Source organism: Limulus polyphemus, unplaced genomic scaffold, assembly GCF_000517525.1.
Source record: "Limulus polyphemus unplaced genomic scaffold, Limulus_polyphemus-2.1.2 Scaffold3624, whole genome shotgun sequence".
Lineage (NCBI taxonomy): Eukaryota > Metazoa > Arthropoda > Merostomata > Xiphosura > Limulidae > Limulus > Limulus polyphemus.
This window is the reverse complement of record NW_013669234.1, coordinates 49,650-74,956: the sequence shown is the minus strand read 5'-3', so window position 1 is coordinate 74,956 and position 25,307 is coordinate 49,650. Positions and strand designations below refer to the sequence as shown.

The window sequence follows — 25,307 nt, the reverse complement described above, 5'->3', positions numbered from 1 at the left end:
GTCGAAACTAGTTTCTCTAATATCAGACTTCCGACAGTTTGTTCCGTTTACTGTGGTTTTTCACTAAGAAAGCATTCATTTAAACACCTAGTTTTTATATAATTGGTAAGTATTTTTACAGTTTGAAAATTACGCATTTGTAGTTTAACAGGTATATTTTATTCTGTTTTATTTCATTTTAACGCCTTTGCTTCAAATATTAAAAGTTTTGTTCGCGGCCTTTGATAATGGTTAGCTTCTCTGTCGTTATTTTTATATTACAGAGTTCTCGCCTTTTCACTCCATGTTACTGTTACCATCTTTTCTGTCGAATATGACCTAGGTTCGAGACTAACAAATTGATAAAGGGGTACATTTAAGTAGAATCTCTATCTTTCCAAAGACTACCTTTGAAAAATCCTATTTTTATTTGTAATGCTAACCATTTAGACATAATAAAACATATAAGTTGCCGTTGAAATATCTCTTCCCTTGGTTATTTATTAATAGCGAATATAATACTACTTCCTGCCTTACGCAGTATGATACAAAATGTCCTGAGTATTGTAGCAATTATTAAAAACAAAGAATAAATCTATATTATACGACGTTCAGAATATTTAGTTTTTCTGTGTTATTGCAGTATTTTGATAACGCTTGTTTGTTTGTTTATCGTTAAGTGCAAAGTTACCCAATGGGCTATCTGCGCTTTGCCCACCACGGTTATCAAACCCGGTCTTTAGCGTTATAAGCCCACAAACTTTATTGCTGAACCACCTGAGGGGGGAGCAGATGACTTGCAGACTGCTATTCAAAAATGTCCATGGACCCCAATGTTCAAATAACACTAAATCATAAACTATGATTAAAATCCCCATAAGATTACATTTTAGCCACAGTTAAACTATTATTACATTTATCCACAGTTAAACTATGGTTAAAATAACAATATGATTACATTTATCCACAGTTAAACTATGGTTAAAACATCAATAAGATTACATTTAGCCAACGTTAAGCTATGGTTAAAACACCAATGGCCCGGCATGGCCTGGTGGTTAAGGCGCTCGACTCGCAATCTGAGAGTCATGGGTTCGAATACCTGTCCCACCATACATGTTCGCCCTTTCAGCCGTGGGGGCGTTATAATGTGACAGTCACTCCCACTATTCGTTGGTAAAAGAGTAGCCCAAGAGTTGGCGGTGTGTGGTGATGACTAGCTGCCTTCCCTCTAGTCTTTCACTCCTAAATTAGGGACAACTAGCGCAGATAGCCCTCGTGTAGCTTTGCACGAAATTAAAAAAAAAACTAAAACAAAACACCAATATGATTACATCTATCATCGGTTAAATTATGGTTAAAACACAAATAAGATTACACAGTTAAAGGATGGTTATATTTCTTTAAAACAGACGTGTTATAAAAACAATTATTCTAAATAACCTAAAACGAGGACGTCTATAAAATATGATAAAATTCCCATCATTATCACGGATATTTTAAAACAATGCATATTTTTGTATAAAATAACAACAAATACCTTATTAATATGACAGAGCTTAACTATAAGCTTTTAAGTAGTCTACTGTGATGTTTAGTGGGACACATGACTTTACCTTCATTTTAATAATGAAGAAACATAGCATACAGAAAAATCATGTTAAACATACAAGAGTAAACACACCTGGATAAAATACCAACGTTTGAAGTATTATGGGTTGTATGTAAAAACGCTGTCTCTGATCGTTTTTTAAACTTCGTTTTTCTTTGCAATATAAATTATTAATACGCTTTAGTTCAACTTTGATAAAGTATGCATGTTCAAATTTCTATTTATTCATTATAAGTTACAAACTAAAGTTGAATAAAGGAAAAATATTTTTCTATATTAGCAGCATCTTATGCCCAGGTCAGAGACTCCTAGGATTCAGGTATAGTTGACCCCAATTTTGAACTACTGGTCAGAGGGAAAGTAGTCAACCAGCATCATCTACCGCCACAAGGGCTCTTTGACTGGAATTGGCCGTAACTTTATTTATTGTGCTCACAGCTTAAAACATGGAAAATGTCCAAAGGCATCACGCTTTGAACTGTCGATCCACAGACCGACAGGCTAATCAATAATTCAAGATTGATTTTTCAAGAGAATATTTGAAAACCTTTTTTTTTTTTTCAATAGAGAAAAATGCGTATATTTTTCACTATCAGTATTATAAAATGATAAAGTTCAAATAAGGTAACTGCACATCAAATAAGACGTCTTAGCGTGTTACTTTCAACCAGATTATGTATTTTTTTGATGCAACTGAGGCTTGAAGAAGATTATAAGCATCCGAAAATTTATCCTTTCATAAAAAACATACATCAAATTAATTCAAGATCATAAGGCGTATAAAGTGTGAAGTTGAGGCAAATGGAACAGAGCATGAATTATACATTAATTATAACAACAGAGGCAAGTTACACCTATACACACATATATTGAAAGTATATGAAGAGCTGTAGAAGAAAACAAACCATTTTATTTAGTTAGCAGTTAAGAGAGTACGTTTTCTTCTTCTCTTCTTTGTCACTTATGAGGAACAACTAAGTTCTAATTAAGTGTTTAAAATTATTTAATATGTTCGTTTTTCTGTCCCATTAATGGCGTTTGATTTAAACCAGTAAGGTGCATGTTTGTTTTATTTTTTCAACTTTTTTTTGAAAGAGGGGTGTATTAACTGGGCTGTACGTAAGGAGCGGTTATATTCTGTCATGCACCTCAGCGGCACAGTGGTATGTCTGCGGACTTACAACGCTATTAATAGGGTTTCGATACCCGTGGTGGGCAGGGCACAGATAGCCCATTGTGTAGCTTGGTGTTTAACTTCAAACAAACAAAGAATATTCTGTCATGTCATATGGAGTTGTAGTTTGTCACGAAATTTATCAGGCTCGTTAAGCACTGAGCCAAACAATGTTACGTGCATTCAAACATTGATGGGTGGGGGTGAGTGTTAGATGCACCTATATGAGCCAACGAAACAAAAGAATATTCACATACTTACTGATAACACAGCTTCCAGTATACTTTCGGCTTCCACTAACGGCTGAATGTGTGGGTGCTTAAGGAGATCCTCGAGGCTGTCGATCACATTAATGTCTTCCTTGACCATTAGTGACGACTCCAGGTGGCCACTGAAACTGCTCATCAGCATGAAAACGGCAAAAAGCCAGGAAGAGAGTACCAATCTGTTGATCTTCTTCTCCTCCATCTCGGAAAGACCTTTGCAGACCAATAAATACGTAATTAAGTAGGTCCAGCCAATCTTAAGTTTGGACCTGGCTGAAATAACTACTTTTTTATAAATACGTCGGTCATCCAAAGCACCAAAAACTAACTTAACTTAACTTAACAGATATTATGTTGAGCATTAGTTATATATATATATATGTAATGTATATTATTTACAAGTTATACGAGTAAAGACGTGAATCTTACGTTATATGGAACTCACGTGCATAAATAAAATATTTTCTTCTGAGGATCTCCACGGTAGCTAAAATCTATATTTTATTAAATGTATATATGTGTACAGAGGTTGAGTACATTACAATAAAATCGATTTTGGAGTATCTCCATGTCGTTACAGTTCATGCCTCCACGTCCTGTCATTGCTATATCTGACAACAACTCGACAGCATAGTCTTTATTCAAAAAGGCTCCATCGTAAGGCTTTCATGTCCAAAGCACATCCCTCCACCCTGAATTTTTCCCATAGGCTATCTAGTGTACGAGGACGATAATTTTCCAGATCTCATTTCAACAGTCCGATCACGCAGAAATCCATAGACATTGCGTCTAGCAACTTGAACAGTATGTTTTCGCGTGAATATCCATTTATTTATCCAGCTACTTGAGATATGAAACGGTTGAACAGATATGTCGTGTAAAAAACTTGTGTCGGTTTTCCAGACAGAGATAATTTTTCATTATGTTGCATACTGTTGCCTGGTATACGTGGACGGCTTTTGCCCCTTATCTTTAGGTTTTTGTTTTTTTGGTTTGTTTATTTCTTGTATTCACACAATATTGTTATATAAAGTGTTGAATATTCGTCTATACGCTTTTGATGTAGAAATATAAAATTATTTCTCTTCATTTACACACACACATATATACATGTATATATATATATTAATACAATCATATCGAAGGTCCAACTAGTAATTTATCCACTTTTTCTTTTTAGTTTCTTACTTCCCTTTTCTGTCAGTTGATTTCTTTTATTAGCTAATTCAAACAAAGTCACAACTTCTGAAAAGCTAGATAATCATTCGCTCGAATAATGTATACGTATATATCTGTCTGTCTGTCTGTGTTTATCTATTTATCTAGTTAAACTTTGTTACGTCACTTATGGTTCCCGAGTGAGTCACCTTTAAACTTGAGGGCTGTAGCTCCAAAATGTGGGTTAGATCTTCGCGACTGACATATCGCAGACAGCCCATACTGTGGACGATGAATCATAGCAGCAGTTTACTGAAATTTAGGCTTAAAAACTCACATAGGTTTTTAATTATATTTCGGATGTGAGGCTTGGGATTAGAAGTTAAATTTGTTAGACGGTGCATTCCCACTGCAGTGATGGTCCTATATTATCAGAGACCTCTCCTATACAGGTACATTCTACCGTTTCCATTGTGCAGCTTGTTCTCTAGATTTAATTGTCTCTCAGATATGTATGATCAGACACATTAGGTTATTTAAAAAAATTATGATAAATAAAATAAAGTCTTGTTTTACACACACCTTGATAGAGATGTAGCTTGCAGAAGGACCACAGGTTCCTTAAAGCTAAAGACATCCAGTTTGAGCGTGAATATCTTTTTTCATTCATTTTTAGAAAGCTGACAGAGATAACCACCAGTACCAGGAGAGTCATCAATGAACATAACCATACCTAAAATAAAATATGCTTTTCAGAAAAAAAAATTAAGATAACTTATGAAGAACTCTTTCCTTTATTCGTTGTTAATTTTTTTTCTACACATAAATACATTGTCCGGACAAATATTACTTGTACCGAAACCATTCTTAATTTCATTTCATTAAAACATTTATTAGTTTCATCAGCTTGGCTGTTACACAATGGGTCAACAGTAAGTTTCTGGATTCACAACGCCAAAATTTGGGGCTCTATTTCTCGTGATGGACAGGGTGTAGATAGCCCATTCTGGAGCTTTGCGCTGAAAAAACAACACACCACCCTTAGTCTGTGTTTAATGGCTAGTGTGTTTGAAATGAACGTTTATAAAAATATTAAATTTCAAAAATACAAAGTGACCCAAAGTTAAATAGATGTAAGAAATTTTGTTAGTAAAGTTTTATGCGAATTGTAAGTAATAAATAATACTAAATAAGGTTTTTTAGTATTTTGCTTAGAATTAGTTATTTCTTTAAACAAACAGTAATGCTGCAGATGTGTAATATTAACACAATTCAGTGATTTATTAAAATATACAAAATAATCAAGAATATCCATGTGAAAAATCAAGTTGTATGACATTTCATTTTTTTTTGACATAATTAATTAATCACTAGCTGCGACCCGCAAAACTCTTGCGGTAGTTTTTAAGCCCTTCTCTTGAATTTTCTTTATTCTATCATTTTCACGCACGCCATTTAAACTTCGCCTTCTTGGAGGCATTATGTGTTAGATGGATAATTTTCTGGTCTATTTGAAAAAACTTTACGTAGACAGACAAACAAACTCACGTAGACGTAACTTGATTTAAAAAAACTACACGTACGTAGCTTTATTTTAGTAAAGGCTAACAGTATAGTAATGATACAGAGTAAGAAACAGTTATGAGCGTTCAGTGTATGACACGGTTTTATGAGATGAAACAAAGGAAACTCACAAAAAACAAAGAATAAAACCCGTAGTAAAAAAACAAAAACAACTAGTTAAAATGTATTTATAGCAGTCTATGAAACTAACCGAAGCTAAATCTTTGCAAAGTAATGTAAACGTAAAGTTGTAATGAATGAAAACTTAGCTGTATGTGCAGAAACGTCTGAATACGTGTTCACAAAGTGATAAATATATCGTTTTGAACGAACTGCACATGCGTATTTTAGACCTAAATAAGTCGAGAAAGCCCATATAAATTGTATTTAGTGTAATGTTCTTGTTGTTGTTTTTTTTTTTAATTACACGCGAGTGTTCTTTGTGTGAAATATTTTGCAAATACAAAAACTAGAGTTGAAGTCGAAGCCAGTCGTCACTTAGTGACAATGACATTGTGTCATCGTGTAGCATATCGTTGCATTAAAAAGTTTGACTAAACAAAAAACATGTAAGATAATTTTGACTGGAAAAGCCAGTATGAAATCTGGACTCCTCGGACAAAGGCCTTGCTAACGATATGGGATTTGTAGCGTTTGATCCAGCAATTTGCGAAAAAGTTCTGGACAGACAAATGCAAGCGTATTATATATAGAGAGAATTTTAGTGGTGGATTTTCAACTCACTGTGTTGTAGGCTACCCAGTACAAGATTATGAAGGATGAGCCAACAAAATGAAAACATATGCATAAAAATTAAATTAACGAATTCAATATTCTTATATTAATAATATCATTTGGGCAGTAACGTATTTTATTATTCTACACAGTGGCTCCAATCATCTGATTTTTGTTTCGAGCATGTTCAAGTACAAAAACTCAGCACATTTAATGATACCTCTTTTGTAAAAACTAAAGAACATTACAAGGGTAGCAAAGGCTGATATTAAGTTATAGGTAACATGATTCTATTTTTCAGAATTGTATTCTTCTATAGAAATAATCTAACTTTATTCCCACTGCCCTGAAAACATTCTTATAAACGTTTTATGTATTAGATTACTCACTAGCATGCATATCCTAAAACCAATCAAGACAGAAACTCCAAATATTGCAATAATAATAAGAGGTATTTGATTCATTTTACAGACCATGAGTTCAATTTATCAACAAGATGTAAATCACACACACAAAAAGATAAAACTCTAGTGCTTTAGATAGGTAGACCTGTCTTTTTCCGGGTAAAAGGCAACGATAAGATCTTAGCGTTTTCGAAGGGTAAACTTATCTTCTTCAGACGTAAAGGTAAAGATATAACGCTCTTTTGGAATAATGGCAAGACTTTTACCCTTGAAAACGATAAAACCATCTGTCTAAAGCGCTAACGTTTTATCATGGTTTACACAACTTTTTGGTCCTTCAAAAGTTTGTTTCTAATTAAGCACAAAGCTACACAATAGGCTATCTGTGCTCTGCCAACCACGAGTATCGAAACCCGGTTTCTAGCGTTGTAAGTCCGCAGACATACTGGGAGACACCCCTTCAAAAGTTCTTATTTGATTTTTATTAAGCACAAAACTACACAATGGGCTATTTGGGCTTTGTCCACCATTTATATTGAAACCTGGTTTTTAGCGTTATTGGTATTTCGACTTTCCGCTGGGCCACTGGGGGCTTATTTTTTTAGTGTCATGAATCAATAAAGTATATTTAAATAGTCAAAAAATAACAACATTTTTGGGACATTCTGTACGATCTTGATAACAAAAATCTAAAAATATACATATATTATTGCGACATTAGTCCACTGACCTCCCAAGCATAACTTAACAAGTACTTAAAGAACTTTGCTGTTTGTTGTGGTGGTCCTGTCAACACACATAACTGGCCAGTGTAAAAAGTGTTTGTCATTTCCGTCGCTTGGTAGCGATCATAATTGATGGTGAAAGAACCTAAAGCAATGTCCGCCTCCTAAGAAAAAGAGAGAGAGAAGGAAGTATAAAAACTGTATACTTTTTTAATATTGAAAATGCTATTTTAATTATTGAAATATGGTGATATCTCAAATATTGAAATAGTTCTTAAAAGAAAGCTTATGTCAAACTGTTTATAACTTTAACAATTATTCCGTATATCAGAAGGAAATAATTTAAATTAGATATTTTTAGTAAAACAAATGCTCCACAGAAACGCAATGGGTGTGTTATATGAATCAAAAATTAATTTATGCGCATTTGTCATGGTGCAATAATGTCTTGTGCGTCGAAAGAGTTAGATCCTTTTATATTGTTTTACTAAAATGTTGGATGCCAAAAGCGGAGTACAATTCGCTTATAGCCAATCCAGACCACATGATGGAGATCTATTAAAATGCTAGACACATGTCTATATCAGTTTCATCAAACAAGGTGCTTTCTAAAATATGTGCAATGTGATTATACCTGCTACTTACGTTTTAAAACAATAAAAAAATGGAAATTGGTTGAATTTGTTGAATTGTATTTATGAATATAAGTTAAATGTAATGTTTCTTGAGGTTATAATAAGAACTTCATTAAAGAAAAATCAACACTCTCATTTGATACAACTGTCAGAACAGAAAGCACATATTAATAGTAATAAATGTCTATTTGGCCATGAAAATCTCATCGTGCCCATAGAGGAATCATTCCAAGATCTATTAAAATCTCCAGTTAGCCAATGAAACTTTTCATCAGTCAACATACATTTATTTTTATGTATATATACTAAATTAGACGATCACGAAACTTGAGCAACGCTTGTTAAGAAAGCATTTTTCAACTATTACAAAGCTATACAATGTTGAAAGTGTGACGTGTAATGGTTAAATACTACACAAGGTCTAAAAATATTTTTCGGTAGAAGAAGTGGTGGTTTTTCCTAATTCCAGTTCTTAAAATAACTCGTGAAAAGACGTGTTGTCTGTGTCTTTGTACGCGTATGTGCATTAGTGAAAGTATTTCAGGCAGCTTTAAAGTTGAAAAACATATGAAAATACGTGTGTGTGTGTGCGTGCAAACCGAGATGTGATTTCTGTTGTTTGAGACATTTTGAAATTTTGCTATCTTTTCAAATAAAATAGCAAAAGGATGATTGTTGTAATAACTGAATTTAAACAACAAACGCTCCATAAATCCTAATTTGCGACTGTAGCTCCATCTATTCCCCGAACTTTAAATAAGCTATGCTTCAGTGCTGTTATGTATGCTTCTTCAAGGACTAATGTTAGTTTTTTTTTTCTGTCAAATACTTTTAGTTAACTCGCATCTTTGAGTTTCGTATAAGTCCCGATTCTGTTAATAACACAAGCCTGCGAATTCAAACTTCATAAAAGTTGTTTTAGTTTTAATAACGAATTTTCCATAATTCAGCTACGCAGATTTCGAAAATAATATTATTATTTTTTCTATCACGTAAGAAATTTTTACAAATTGGGAAGAAAAAAATACAACTCTTACTTAGATCAAATTATTATTTCGTTTACCACAATTAACATTTTTTTATTATTATGTTTGTTTACAAAAATACAAACAAACTGAAGAAAAGGGAAAACATTGATGTCAAACGAATATGCATCCTCATTCATCCTGATTTTTTGTGTGAAATCTACGTCTTTTAGTCTCAAAACTACGTGTTGTGGTCTTTGTTTTATGTATTGCGTTATGATGTTTTGTGAAACATCTGTACGTGATGGAGAAAAATGGACATCATTTTCGCATTTAGCGTACAGGAATTATCGTAGAACATGTAAAAATTTCAAGACAATAAAACCATCGCAGGGCTGTGTAATTCATTTGAAAATATATGTTATCTAAAGTTACATATTTCATTATAACTGCAGTATAACAGTTGACGTTGCACTGCAAATAGAATATATAAACACATTCCAGATTACATATGAGCAAGTATGAATCTGTAATAAGTCACTAATCCAAAACGAATACCAAAGTATAACATAAATATACAAAGGTATAAAATTATAAAGTTAAAATAGTTTGAACTAAGTATTTATTAAAATCCATAAAAAAAGAAGTAAAATAAACTCTAACGGGCAATATTAAAGAATCGATATCATCACCATGGAAGTAAATATTTTAACTGATATTTTAAAACGATATCAATCATATGATTATCGTTATCTCTACATCATTTATTTTATATACTTAGTTACAAATGTATTATTCCTACAGATGTAGGCCTCTTTGGATGCTATTTCAGAGGACCACAGATCCTAAAAAACCTCGCAATAGGATACCAGAAAATATTTTAAGATATTGGAGATATTTTTGAATATCTTTTCAACTACTCTGTACCGGATTTTTAACAAGAAGTAACTAATTCATTAAGTTTTTGGATTTTTTCGAAGTTGTTATTAAGAACAAAACTACACAATGATCTATCTGTTCTCTGTGATTTTTATAAAATATTTTAAGACATTGGAGATATTTTTAAATATCTTTTCAACTACTCTGTACCGGATTTTTAACAGCAAGTAAACTAATTCATTAAGTTTTTTGGGGTTTTTTCGAAGTTGTTATTAAGAACAAAACCACACAATGATCTATCTGCTCTCTGGGATTTTTAACGTTACAAGTCCTAAGACTTACCGCTGAGCCACTTACAGCCTTTTTCCAAAGAAAACAAGAGTGTCTCACTTTTAAAAATTAATCAATACAGTTCAAACGTTTACTGACCGGCTCTTACCAAAATGTTTTAGGTTTATTTTGTGGATAATTTCAACTGATTATTTTGCTTACGTTATATTTTGTTATGGTGTGATATGTTTGATTGATTGGTGGATCATTGCAGTTTCACCTTCAGATACGAAGTCATAAAGCTACCAGAGTATTTCAGAATTATGTTTTTTTTTTTATATGCATATGGGGACAGTTTATAAATTTTACACTGTGGCAGCGTGAGTGTACGTAGATATGTATTAATATGATTGTAACAATGAAAAATGAATAATAAAAACGGTTCAGCAATTGAAACTTAAAAGTAGTTGTATGCCAATTATAATTTTTTACCCAAAACTTTACAAGACATTTGTTCTTAGAACATGATTAGTTTTTATTCGTATGGTCTTGTAAGATACGTATTCAATAACTTAAAGGTATCTCTTTCATATACAGTTATAGATAACTCCAATTACCTGTAATATTGATGAACAATCCTAGATCATATGGAAAACAAACAAAAACAGGTAGACAGATACGTATAACTAACCTGTCTGTGCACCATCCCCACCATCCCCGTCCAATTTCCTTTAGGTAGTTTAATACCCCAGTAGTGATCGACAGGCGTCATCAACGTGTAGCTATGCCATTTTTGAGAGGAAAAAAACAAATAGACAGTTTTTTACTCTCACGTCACACACACACACACAACGAGTGCTTTACTCTTATGTTATAAAAGAAAACAACTTTCTTAATGAATGAACTGTTAGAAACAGCAATGTGTTGCGTATAAGACGTATAAACGCTTAACCCTAAAATAACCAAAATGGTTCTAATTCTTTCGGCTTTTTAAACATATTTTTGTAGATTTATGTACGTAATTGCTTGTAGATCTTCGAATCTCTTGGTTACAGGGTTCTTAATATACAAATCTAATAAAGATTTAAAGAAAAATACCATCAATAATTTTTATTTGTAGTTTAGCACACAGCTACACAGTGGGCTATCTGTGCTGTGCCCACCACGGGTATCAATAATGTAATTAATTATCAATCTAAATAATAACTTCTGGGGTTCCTTATGTATTTTCATAGAAAAAAAAGAGTGATTTACCCCTATTTTGGTTAGTTCTTTTACACCTGCTCATGGAATTTGTTATCTCACGTGCACAAGTAAGTCCCATGTTATAAGCTACATCATAGGAAGGCGACAACGGAACACGAGCGTAAGATCCATAGTTTGAACGTTATTTAAACAACTTCGAAACCCTTCTGCCGTGAAAGAATAGAGAAATTGTGTTATAAACACAACGTAAATATACCAAACATATTAAGTGTAACTTTACTCACACAATAAAAAAACGTTGTACCAATATATGTGTAAGAAAGTTGTTTTAAGCTGATTAAAATTAGGCTACTTGGCAATGCACGTGTTCATTTATTGTGAACGATCAATTAATGTGGTTTAGGGGAAGAAAAATTATATAATCTAATAAAACAACTGTTATTTCTGTTTTGGGTCCATTGGTGCGTTATAAGAGTAATGATTAAATCTCATTATTATCTTCGGAGAAATTTAGCCCAAGAGTTGGCGGTGTTGACTAGTTGCATTCCCTCTAGTCTATCACTTCAAAATTAGAAACGGCTAGAGCAGATAGCCCTCGCGTAGATTTGTGTGAAAATCAACAAACAAACAAGCAAATTATGCTATTTCGAGGCAATTCACGGCGTCTCGTTTTATCACAATCTAGCCTTGTTCTGTTCAGTGATGAGAAAATCATTACTGTTTGCACGTATGACTTCTAGATCCCCCTACAATAACCTCGAATAAATCTGTACTTAAAGACTTCAGCTTGAGTCGAATGTGAAGTGGGCGGCAACTGCCTATTATAGAAACACTCGTATAAAATATAATGGTGACTATAAAATTTACTTATGCAGCTCATGTGTAGAAGACGAGGTTTCGAAAGTCTTCCGCCTTTCATCTTCAGGTAAAGACTGAAGACTTTTAAAACGTCGTCCACTACACTTGAGCTACATAAGTAGATTGTATAGTCACCAATACATTTTATACAAGTGTTTCTTTTATAGATAGTTGCCATCTCACTATGAATATTCATGGGGTTTCGTCTTAACCTGAAAAAAATGACACAATCATTAAAAAAAGCAAACTAATTTTTTTAGAAGCAATGTTATTTTTAGTATAAAAGAAGTAAGACAACGAAGCTGAAGTCATAAATGCAGTGCAAAGATTTGATTATTACTATAAACGGCTTACAAATATCCAATGAATGATAAATAATTCCTATCTTTCTCAGCAGAGAATTAAAACAATCTTGAGTTTTATTTTGTTGTTATTATTTATCTTAAACAATTTGGGTGTACTATTAAAGATGGCAAAATTCAACCAAACTTTTTACATGGTTGTTGTTAAAAATACATTCGGAGTACGTTTGGTTCGCTATTCAACAAAATGTTTGAAAAAAAATTATGAATTATGAATATAAGTTGATATTCATTTATGAAGCTCCCCAGTGGCACAGCGGTATGTCTGCGGGTTTACAACGCTAAAAACTTGTTTTCGATACCCGTGGTTGGCAGAGCTCAAATAGCCCATTGTGCAGCTTTGTGCTTAATTACAAACAAACAATAATCCCAATTTATAAACACGATATCGGAAAATGAAAACAATTTATTATACATAGATGCATAAATATGCTCAGAAAGTATTTATAAAATGGAACTGCGATAGTCCCCATGATAGTATTGTCATCGCTGGACAAACTAAGATACAGTCGATGGAAGCCTGGAGCACGATCCAGCATGGACTGGAGTACTAGTTGTGCGGATGCTCTTGGATGAGCCACTACTTGCGAGTAGTTTGTCATATTATAGGGTGTGTTCATAGTTGAGAAATTGTAATATATTTTGTTACATTATAAGGATAACTATACCGCCAGTATTAAGATACGACAAAGAACAAATTAACAATACTACATGTAGCAACTTTCTCTTACAGACTTCTGTTACGCATAATCATAGCTCTGACTGTATTAAAATGTATTCAGTGAAAAATTCTACATTTATGTTGTAAAGCATACAGTCACTTCAATGATATATAAATGATAGTGAACGTAAACATATATTTAATGTATCTTAAACACATTTTTCTTGCTTTAATTTGTAGTATATAGGGTAATATTAATGCTTTTAATGTTTGTTTTGTTTTTAATTATGCATAAAGCTACACAAGGGCTATCTGTGCTCTGCCCACCACGGGTATCGAAACCCGGTTTCTAGCGTTGTAAGTCCGCAGACATACCGCTGTGCCACTGGGGGGGCTGTTTGTAATGAAAATGTATCATTGGATAGTGATACAATGTTAGTAGTTCGACAAGGAATAGAACGTATTAACATATAAATATATCTATAATTATGTGAGAGAGTAAACTTACTACATGTTCTCGTAAATCAGTGAAGTGAAATATAGTGTGTTTACAAAGGAAGACCGGTGTAATTACCACGTGTTTTTTTAAAAGCAAACCAATTAAATACAAATATGTATGGTACGAGTTTGTGTTTATTTGTAGTTAAGCACAAAACTATCCAATGGGCTATCTGTGGGTATCGAAACCCGGTTTTTAGAGTTGTAAGTCCACAAACATACTGCTGTGCCACTGGGTGGCTTATGATGAAGTAAACTTATATTGTATATAAGTGTACTTCATCTAATGAGAATTTAAGTAGAGTTAATACTAATTCAAAACAAAATATGGAACAACGTTATGTAAATATTGACATTTCTAACAGAAATCAAAACATTTTAGGATATAACATATTATAATATCAGAACACAAAAATCACAAAGTTACAAATCACTTAAAAACATAATCCTAGCTCAACCGCTAAGTAATGAATAAGTATATTCATGTTTTCGTATATATTTTCATAAGACTGGAAACTATTGGGACTTGAAATCAAGAAACAGAATGCTCACTTGAAATTTAAAGAACGAGATAGGTGTTCCAGTACTTTTGCCATTGGTCCACTTATCTTAATCTCGTCACCAAGGTCACGTGTCACTTGTATAAATGGAAACCACTAAAATACACGTAGAAAACGGAGCGGATTCAGTATTTTGATTATGTGGAGTTTACCATAAATTAATATAACTTCCTTATAATGTTTACAAGTCTATACTTACCCCTTCGACTGCAACACGTAGATTGGTCCACCGAGAGGAACGCATTGAGGTTAGGAAACACGACTCCAAGGGTATCTAGAAAAATCATAATTATCATAATGTTGCTTTTTCTTCATATCCTCAATCACACTTTCTGTATACTGCTTGTATAAAGGGAATATTTATTCTAATTTACTACGCATGTCATTTGATTCTGAAGAATCAAGCGATGTATCAAAACTTTTGTAACTACTTATAGGGTCTCGTCGAATAACTGAGCAATTTAAGATAGATCAAAGTAAAACCTTACAAGGACTTTCAATATAAGTATGACGTAATAGCTTAATAATTTTAATCAAAGTACCATTTCCGCACAAATAGATATTATATAGTAAGTCTTCTTTGATTACTTGAAGACAGCCTGCGAAATTTGACTGAAACATTCTCAAAAAATATCAAACCTCAGGAACCACAAAAGCGTAATAATATCTAAAATATAAACCTTCATAGAATACAATGATTGTTGTTTCGTAGGAAAATTATAAAAATGTGGTAGTGGAAATTGTCTTACACAGCGCATAGTTTCATCTAAAAAGAAAGTTATATATCATCCCAGTCAATATTTTAATGTTTTGCAGAGAACAAAGTAAGGATCTAAAACTGAACAATGTATGTAATTAAAATGATATTTTTTACAAACTTGTGATTTGAAACTCGGAATGCTATAATTAAAATAAATGTGAAGAAAAAAAAAAGTCTGCAGTTTAACATGATTTTAACGTATTGGTTTTCCGTTCTTTGCCAGCCGTAATATTAATGGTTTAAACTGCATATATAAATATCATTTCGGATAGACTTTAGATGCTGGCCCGTCAGTTTCCTTTAATGAAACGACATATAAAAAATAGGCTTTAGATTCATGTACTCCACATTCACATCATACTTGCTACATCTCCTGGCCGAAGAGAGGGTTTACTTTTTTGGTGGCTCGCCAGCCCCTTGCAGGAATGAAATTATCAAAAAAAATCTGACTTTAGATTGTCATTGTCTAGCCCTGCTGAGAAGCTCTAGTGAAGTCAGTAGCTTGTGATAGGCAAAATATTAATCTGGAATGCTCTTTTTAGCGTCTCTAATTTGAAATCTGTAAATAAGTATCTAAGAACAATGTGGGGAAAAAACATTTCCAGCTAAGTGTGTTTTTTTTTCTCTAAATATTAGTCTTAATAGTTTACATTTATTCTCCAGTTTTTGGCTTTTAACACCGCATTAAGACATCAAGTTTGGAAAGACGAAGTACAAGAGTGAAGCCATTGAAAACTGACCGAGAACTCAGTGGTATAGCGATATGTCTGCGGACTTACAATACTAGAAACCGGGTTTCGATACCTGTAGTGGGCAGAGCACAGATAGCCCATTGTGTAGCTTTGTGCTTAATTACAAACAGACTTATCATTTGTACATTCAAAACATGCCTATATCTTTTAATGCCATATCTAGTCTGATTATTTGGTCAGATGAGTGGAGTGTAATTTTCAGTGTAACAGCTTCTCAGTCTCATGATTTACTTTCTTATGACGTCACAAATACAGCACTTCTTTGTTTTTTGTTGTTCATTCACACGGTATAACTGGTGTTTTTAAAAACTTTTTCTTGACTTTTAATAAAGCGCTCCAATTGTTTTTTATTCCAGCCACCTTGCTCGTAATTGAACACATTTAGTATCTCTCTTAGAGTTATTTCTAAAACGAAATGGCCTCCTCCGTCGACTGAGATTTATCTTTTAATATCATATCTACGAAGATCATTAGAATCTTGCTGGTGAGTTTTCCTTTCTGTTATCTTCTTCTGTAGAACAAAATCCATTTGAAACGTCCAGAAAGATGAAATGTAAGAGTTGTTACAAAATCGTTTAGGCTATACTATTTGTATATATAGTACAGAAATTGACTAATTAAGCTACTGAAGCAAATTTGTGGCCAATTTATATATATGTTGAATTTTACCACACTTTGAATATAGATAAGATATTGAAGACATTTCTACATTACAAGATGCAGGAAAAATATCAAATAAAACCATTTTGTGAAATGCAGAGAACAGGGTTATTCTGACATGCAGATTATCGAGGGCACTGGTCTTCCACATAATGTTTGTTTGTTTATTTAATTAGCATAAAGCTTCACGATGGACTATCTGTGCACTTCTCACCACAGGTATCTAAACCTCATTTGTAGCATTACAAGCCCCCAGTCAATGGAGATAGAACGGTCAAAGATAGGAATTCAAAAAGGTTGTGCAGCGGAACCGACGAGGATGTCAAAGGTCAACAGCTTATTTTCATCAGGAAACGACTGAAAAAGAGTCACTGATATACTCGTTCAAGAAATAATTTTTGAAAGATAAATATTAAATGAAGTGATGTGTAAATTAATTTTTATAACTTCAGAAGGAACATGAACAACTTATTTTATGAACTATAACCTTTAACCAATATAAAAAGATAGAGGCTTTCCCACTTTAGACCCTGAACATGAATCTTTTTTTCTTCCCTTTGGCTAAACAAACGAACAGTGGGAAGAAAAAAACCCATAAATTTTTAAATTATAGAACTGTATTTCTTCGCACTTTGGCGGACAAAATCCTTGGATCTAAATACTGAAGCTTAGGATTGTTTAAATATACGTATGTAATGACGTTCAAATAAAAGTGTGAATTTTTAACCTGGACGATTCATTATATATATATGCATTTGGGTTAAACGGCCATGTTAGAGACACCTAGGATTTAAAGCATTGGAGAGAGAGAAAAGGCAGTTAGATAAGAACACCGCTACCACAAGGTCTTTGTCTGATTCTTTGAACCGAATAACGGGATTGACTGCCACTTTTATAACACGAAGCCGTGTTCTGTGGTATCAATTCTTGAACCTCAGACTCTTTAAGGGCAGTTCGATACTCTAACCAATAGGTTACGCTCGATCCACAATGAAATATTATAAAAACATTCTGTAATATAAATAAATGTTTCACTATCTCAGAATTATAAAGTTTATGGCAGATAATAACAAATAACTTCTTAGAAAGTTGTTTTTAAGTAGATTAAGTTTTCACCATATAGATGAAGAAAAGAAAAACTAACTTAAAACCAAGATTTATAATTACCAGATTTTTGTCAAGTCAAGCTGACTACAATAATGTAACTTTTAAAAAATCTTATGACAAACGCAGATGTATTGGCATAGGAAGCGAAGAGGGGTAGTCTGAGTGCAAGATTAATAACTCTAGGCTTCAAATATTCTTAACACGAAAACGTGAAATAAAAACTAAAGGCAGATTTTAAAAGGTTGAATATACGAAAAGGTTTGTCTGGTTTGTTTTGAACTTCGCGCAAAGCTACACGAGGGTTATCTGCACTAGTTGTCCCTAATTTAGCAGTGTAAGACTAAAAGGAAGGCAGCTAGTCATCACCACCCACCGCCAACTCCTAGGCTACCTTTTTACCAACGAATAGTGGGATTGATAGTCAGATTATAACGCCCCCACAGCTGAAAGGGCGAGCATGTTTGGTGTGACGGAGATATACGAAAAGACAGACGTAAAAAAGGAAAGTTTGAGCAAAATAATATTTGTGAATAACAAAGAAAAGACTAGAGTTTGTTTGTTTTACGGCAAAACTATACAATAAGCTATCTACGCTCTGTCCACCACATGGAATCGAACTCCGGATTTTAGCGGTGTAAGTCCATAAAATTACCGTTTACCCACTGAGGGGGACCGAAACGCTCCCATAAAAAATCGAGGGTTGTGCCAAAATTAGATGAAATAAGAAAATATATAAGTTAATGATAAACAGAGACAAAAAGTTAATACTAGAAAGAACCAGAAATGTTTAGAGAAACACTTAAAAAAGAGTGAGAGTTGTAAATTTAAAAGGTGTAAATAATGATATTATAAATTAAGAAACACATGAAACATATATAGTTGAAAAACGTAAAGATACTCATAAAAACAACGAGGAAATAAGATATATACAAAAGAAAAAACAAATTTAATGTTAATCTAAATTAAACGTAATTATCACTGACCAAAAAAAGTATAAATTTTTGCATGTTATAATTACCACTGCTGAAATCAACCAATTTTGACAAAAAACTCTAGAATTTTGTTATATTTATATTCTGTAGAGCCTCGAAGTTTTAATGGAGTATATTTTGATTCTATCATTTTCTTCTTACAAGACCTCAAATTACAAAATGTCAAGTTATGTATTTGGTTTCAACTTACCCAGCTTATATTTCAAAGTTTCTGTCAGAATACAAATGTTCACGGTGTACATTGTTCGCTTTTATAAGATTTGGATTTTTATCCCTTTTCTGTCATGATGTACGTAATTGCATTTTGTAACGATTAAAACTGAAGGACAATTACTATTGGATTGTTCTGATCACGTGACGTTTTCGTATGCTAAAAACTTACGAGCCAATATAATATTTTTACTTGTTTAAAAAATACAGGATTGCAATGTTTACTTTATTTAGTGATTTTTTGCTAAATCATTCTAACTAGTATAATAAGCAATTACAGAAAATTTCTAAAAGTAAAGTTTTACAGTCAAACATTTAGAACACAAATGATAGATGTACCAACCATATCCAAACGCAGACGTTCGTGATTTTAGCTTAATCAAATATTGAAAGTATGTTATATTAATATTAAAGTCTAGGTACCATCTGTGGAACAGATATGAAACAAAAAACAAAAACGACGGTTAAGTAAGTAACTGAATACATCTTGAAACGTACCGAATGAAATAAATTAAACATCACATTTAACAAGAGAGAGAGAGAAATAACGTTTTGTTTAAAATAAACAATCGTTGCGGTGATTGATATTATACATACAGGATAATTTATAAATAATATCACCTTAAAATGATTAAATCTTAAAAACTTACTTGTCTCAGAGTAGCTAAACCTTACTAGAGTCAGAGTGAGAATCATGGTTGTATTCAGGAAAGTTTGGACATGGTACAAAACAATATGATAATACTTGAATAGCTTTTTGTCACTGATTATTTGAATAAAATGCCTGTCAGTCTGCTAGAAAATCAACAAACACTGTCGAAAATATATGGTGTTTGCACTAGTTTCATTCTGGAATAGGTTTGATATACTGTGATTGAGAATGACAAAAACATATTTAACCCCTCAGGTACTGTAGTGTTTGAAACACTTAGTATAAAATGTTATTAAGTAAAAATTATGGTTCTCATTGTGGCTCTAGTGAAACAACACTTGTAAGTTTCAATTAGAATAACACAGACAGAAATTACTAGTAAAATAAACAATACACTATGATCTCCTGGGACCACTAAATGTTATTTAATCAGACTTCAAAAAGGAATAAGGTAGGATGTTGTGTAGGAGGAAGATGTACTGGGAATATAAGTTGTTAACGACGTAATTTTCTTTGTTTTGTTTTCCTTTTAACGATTAGTTAACGAATTCAATAAATTAACTCGAGATATTTAAAAAATATATGAAGTTGAATATCACATTGTGTTTTGGGGAAGATATTTAAAACATATAAGAAACTGTCACAGGACCGTCATTGATTAATTCCAGACAAATACACTGTCATAAGAACATCACTGGTCTATTACAGACAAAGACACTGTCATAGGAACCTCATTGGTTTATTCCAGACAAAGATACTGCCGTAAGAACCTCCTTACTTATTCCAGACAAAGACACTGTCATATGAACCCAATGGTAAATTACAGACAAAGGCACTGTCATAGTAACCTCATTGGTTTATTCCAGACAAAAATACTGCCGTAGCAACCTCACTGGTTTATTCCAGACAAAGACACTGTCATAGGAAATTATCTTCATTGGTTAAAATCAAAGTCCTGATATATAACAAAGTACTAATAATGATGCTTGAAGTGGAGATTTCAAAAAGCTTATTAAAATAAACATTACAATAAGTTAGACAAACAATTCATCACCTTCAAAATTTCAACGAAAGGTTAACTTTGAAACTGCATTTTAATGATTTATTTATTTGTTATCAAGAGCACATCTACACAGGACACCTGTGTTATACTCACTACGGTTATCGAAACTCGATTTTTAGCGTTATAAGCCCTTAGACTTACCGGATTTTATAACAATTTCGATAATAAAAATTTAAACTTGAAACCCTTTTGAAAATATATTTTATACTATTGTCAAATAGAAAAATAAAAAAAGATGAGAAGGTGGGTCCGCGTAATCAGAGCCCCCTGGATACACTACTGAATGGGTTTACTACAGAGTTCTGAATACTATAGCAATCAATATATATAAATCAAAAATTTTGAAACATAAAAAAAATGGCAGGAGTATTCAAGATAAAACATTACTTTTCACGTTAACTTTCCTAGTCTGGTGTTCTCAGGTAAGACTGATTTCCGCACAAGAATTGGATAGATCTGCTTGATAACAGTAGAATCGAACAGAAAGTATGAGGAGTAATTGCTTCTGAAAACTTGCCTGAAATTTAAGCTGTTATGAAAAAATAAGGAGACCAGACAAGTTTGCTAACAAATTATAACAATAATTTTATTCACTGACAAAAGTAAAAATAAAACACGGTGTGCATACTTACAAAGACGCTTATACAATCATTTCTGTAGGTCTGGCGTGTCGGTCGGAAATTTCTTTCTCTCAAGACTGGGTTTCGTCGAGATTGCGAAAGTAGAAATGAGAGAGATCTAAAGTGATGAGATTGCGAATACACTTTAGGCGATGGCATCACCACATAATTGGTCATTCTATTAAAGCATTCGTCAGCTGTAACATACAGATGTTATCCACTCGACCAGCAAAGGATATCACATTCGTTGACTCTTTCAATATGGATGTGTGATGTTACCGCAATACCTGCTTCGATAGAGTAGATATTATCTACTTTAGACAACAATGGCACAATAGCAACTAGAACGAAACAACTTTAACAGTTTTCTGGATAACGCGGTTCTGCCAAATTTGTATAAAAGCTAACTAAACAAGTTTTTAAAACGTTTTATATTAATAAAAGCAGGTACAAAACATATAATATGTCTGCATATCGCAATATGTTTGTTTGTTGTTAAGCACAAAAACTACACAATGCTGTGCCCACCAGGGTATCGAAACCCGGTTTTTAGCGTTATACGCCTTCATACTTATCGACGAACCAATTGGGTTATCACAATAGGAATGATCCGATCGAGGCTCAGTGGTCAGCATGCCAAATTGTGAATCTGAGGTTTTATAGTTCGCACTCCATCACCGCACTTTGGAACCATGGGTGCGTTATAAGTGTAACGATTAAACCCCATTACTCGATTAGAGTAGCCCACGAGTGAGTGAGTGGTGTTGACTAGCTGCCTTACCTCTAGTTTATCATTTCAAAATTAGGAACGCATATATAGCCCTCGAGCGATTTTCCTTAAAATTCAATAAACAAATTTAGGGGAAATACACATAAAGCCATATATGATTAAACCATTTTCAACATGCGTTATCAAATAATACAAACACTTTGAAAACACCTCAATTGAATAAAACACTTATTAAGTGAATCTCAAAGTACAGTCGTGAGTCTTTATTTCAATTTTTCATTGTTTAGTAGTTATACAAAATTGACAAGTGTTTGTTTTACCAGTGGAAATAACAATTAGAGGTTCGAAACTTTTTGTTACTTCTTTCCCTGTTTGTTTTATTCTTCTTTTTTCAATATATAAAAAGTTATTTTTTTTGTAGAAATTATGCAATGAACTATCGTTCTCTTATAGTCTTAACTATAGCTAACTTTACGAAATCCTAAGGAAACGTAAACCAATAAATCTTCAGTCTACTTTATGAATTCACTGATTGGTTGAACTTTACATAATTATCTAGTATGAGATCGAAACACGTGGTCGAGGAAGTGATTTCTCGTCGCACAAATAAAATAGAACATGGTACAGAAGTCTGAAACAAAACTTGAATATGTTTTATATCACCACTTTAACTTCAACCTAGAAGAAAGCAAATACCAATACAAAACTTAAGGTAGGTGTTCAAGAGCTCTGAATTATATTTTAGCGGTTCTCAAACTTTAGTAGCCTGAGGACCCCCTTTTAATTTAAAAATCCCCCCCCCCAAGCCTCTCGATTTTTTATTTTTTTGTTTTGGAAAAATATTTTACGTACATGAAAATATGTATTCCAAAATTAGATGTTCTAATTCATATAAATTTAATGTCACAAATTTTTTTTCTATAAATCATATTTTTTTATTATTTTTATGCAATTTCGGACATGACTCGCGGAGAAACGTTGTTATATATGAAAAAAGTAATTTCTGAAGGGACATACATATACAAATATATATCGATAATTAACTTAAACCGACACAACTACTACAAAATAACGAAATATATTTCCAAAAAATGTGACGAAAGGGTTAAGAAGTCATGAACACTATATCATATTTACTATAAATGGCATTCACACAGCTCTTTTGGTGGTAAACTTGAATCATATTATGCATAGGTGGCGCTGTGCTCCAGTATTGTATTGTAAATAAGTAATAATAATTTACTTTCTAAGATCTCGAATTTCAATTTTAACAGAAAAAAAGTATTAACTACTGTTTCCAAGTTAATACTATGTAATCCATGAAAATAGTAATGACATAAAATTATAATGAGCTTCTGATATGTTACTTAGTTTTATAACAAAACTGACCAGTTCCTTCTTAGATGATATAAATAATGAATCTATATCAAAAATTAAGTAACTTCACTTGATTAAAAATCGTTTTTAAAATGCTTATATTACCGACAAAAATATACAAATAGAGACAACTGGCGATTACAGTCAAAGCTCTTTTCCATCTTTTAATCTGATGAGCCGGAAACGAAGGTTTTTAAACGTGCATAGTAAATATAAACAAATATATTGGATAATGTATGTAATTATACGCTACATTCAAATTGAAACAAGAAAATATAGCACAATCGTTTCGGGTTGAAGGTAAACTTAAAACCAGTATAAATATCGATTTCATAAATAACAATGTGCACTTTATTATGCACATTACGGCGATTACCAGTTAGAGTTTGTTCACTAATAAAAATAAGTTCTATTCACTTCTTTTATAATATTAATAATGATATTTTATTGGTCATTAAATATTATAAACTTAAGTATAACTATGTTTTTGCGAAACTAATCGGAATCGGATTGAAATTGTTTGTTCTAGATGGATAAACTGGCATCGATGTTACGTACTGCCACCAGGAATCGCTTAAACGACAAAACGTAACTTTTTATAACAACAGCAATGTCTAATCCTAATGTTTTAGAAACAGTTGTGATACACATTAATATCCATTACATCAGAACAAAATAAATCCTTAACGTTTCAGTGATTTCAAAGAATAGACGTTTCTTCCCTCGTGTAGCTTTGCGCGAAATTTAAACCGTTGTCAGCCTTTTATGTGTGTAACAAAACAAAATAGGTGAAAATGGTTTATGTTTATAGTTATTTAAAGATCAAACGTATACAAAAGAGTAAATAACAAGCCATTATGAGGTAAATTAAAGACTGCAAATATCACGTCTTTAGAGTTACTTTTTGTATTTTCTTTTCCATTTGTATGGCGCTGCAGTAGTGAAAAAACCCACAAAAACTCAGTTATATTTTGTAAGGCTTATAAATATTTATATGTACAGTAAATATCATAACATGAACAATTCTTCGAAAAATCTAGAATATTTTAGAAACGAAATATCGATGCTTGGTAATGTTAATTTGAAATTTTAAACATATTTTTAACCTCTTGTCTATAGATTTGTGTAATTGCAATTGGAGGACACAATAGAAAATGCTTACTTTTTTATGCAATTCGACGTGCAATAGCGTCTTCAGGTACCTTCCATAAAAGTTCACGAGACAATTATTCTAACCAAATACTTAATAACTCAATTATTTTATAATTTAGAAATCCGCAGTAGTATCGGCTGGAAATAATATTTTAGAATGCAGACTATAATCGTTCGAACTGCAAACATTAATAACTGTTTTTGTGCTAGTTACCTGTATGTAAGATGTATTTTTGTTTTTCAGGGCCGAGCGCACAACAGATTACAGGTTCGTGCCCCGTTAGTGCGTTATAAGAGTGACAGTAAAGTCCCACTGTTTGATTAGAGTAGCCACGAGGTGACGGTGAGTGGCGTTAACTAGTTGCCTTTCCTCTAGTCTATCACTTAAGAATGCCCGGCATGGCTAGGTAGTTAGAGCGCTTGACTCGCAACTCGCGTTAAGTAAAGTTTCAAAAGAAAAGATGAGGTCCGGCAGTTATATGTGAACAAAAATCAACTGTACGAAAACAGCTAAAAAAGTTGAAAACAGAAACGTGAAAATCAAGGGTATAATTACATTGAGTTGTACTAAAGATACTTTCAGTAACCAGAGACAGTGTTATTATAGATTTGGTGAAAGCAGTAGCTTGTATAGTTAAAGAGACTCATGTGACACAAAGAGCGTAGGAAGCAAATTATAATATAATAATATTCACAAATTATAATATAATAATATTCACAAA

General features: G+C 32.6%; 1 protein-coding gene across 1 annotated transcript in view; it reads right to left on the bottom strand.

The window, feature by feature from the left end:
- LOC111088367 (glutamate receptor-like) overlaps positions 1–21,403 on the bottom strand; it is a 24,250-nt gene extending 2,847 nt beyond the window's left edge. The window contains exons 1-8 of the mRNA XM_022398279.1: positions 21,345–21,403; positions 20,770–20,771; positions 14,710–14,784; positions 14,503–14,606; positions 11,057–11,147; positions 7,622–7,780; positions 4,772–4,922; positions 3,027–3,244 (exon numbers count right to left, since the gene is read on the bottom strand). Of these exons, the coding sequence (XP_022253987.1) occupies positions 3,027–3,244; positions 4,772–4,922; positions 7,622–7,780; positions 11,057–11,147; positions 14,503–14,606; positions 14,710–14,754 (768 nt within the window). The 5' untranslated portion in view covers positions 14,755–14,784; positions 20,770–20,771; positions 21,345–21,403. The remainder of the gene's footprint in view (positions 1–3,026; positions 3,245–4,771; positions 4,923–7,621; positions 7,781–11,056; positions 11,148–14,502; positions 14,607–14,709; positions 14,785–20,769; positions 20,772–21,344) is intronic.
- Positions 21,404–25,307: the final 3,904 nt, after the last annotated feature.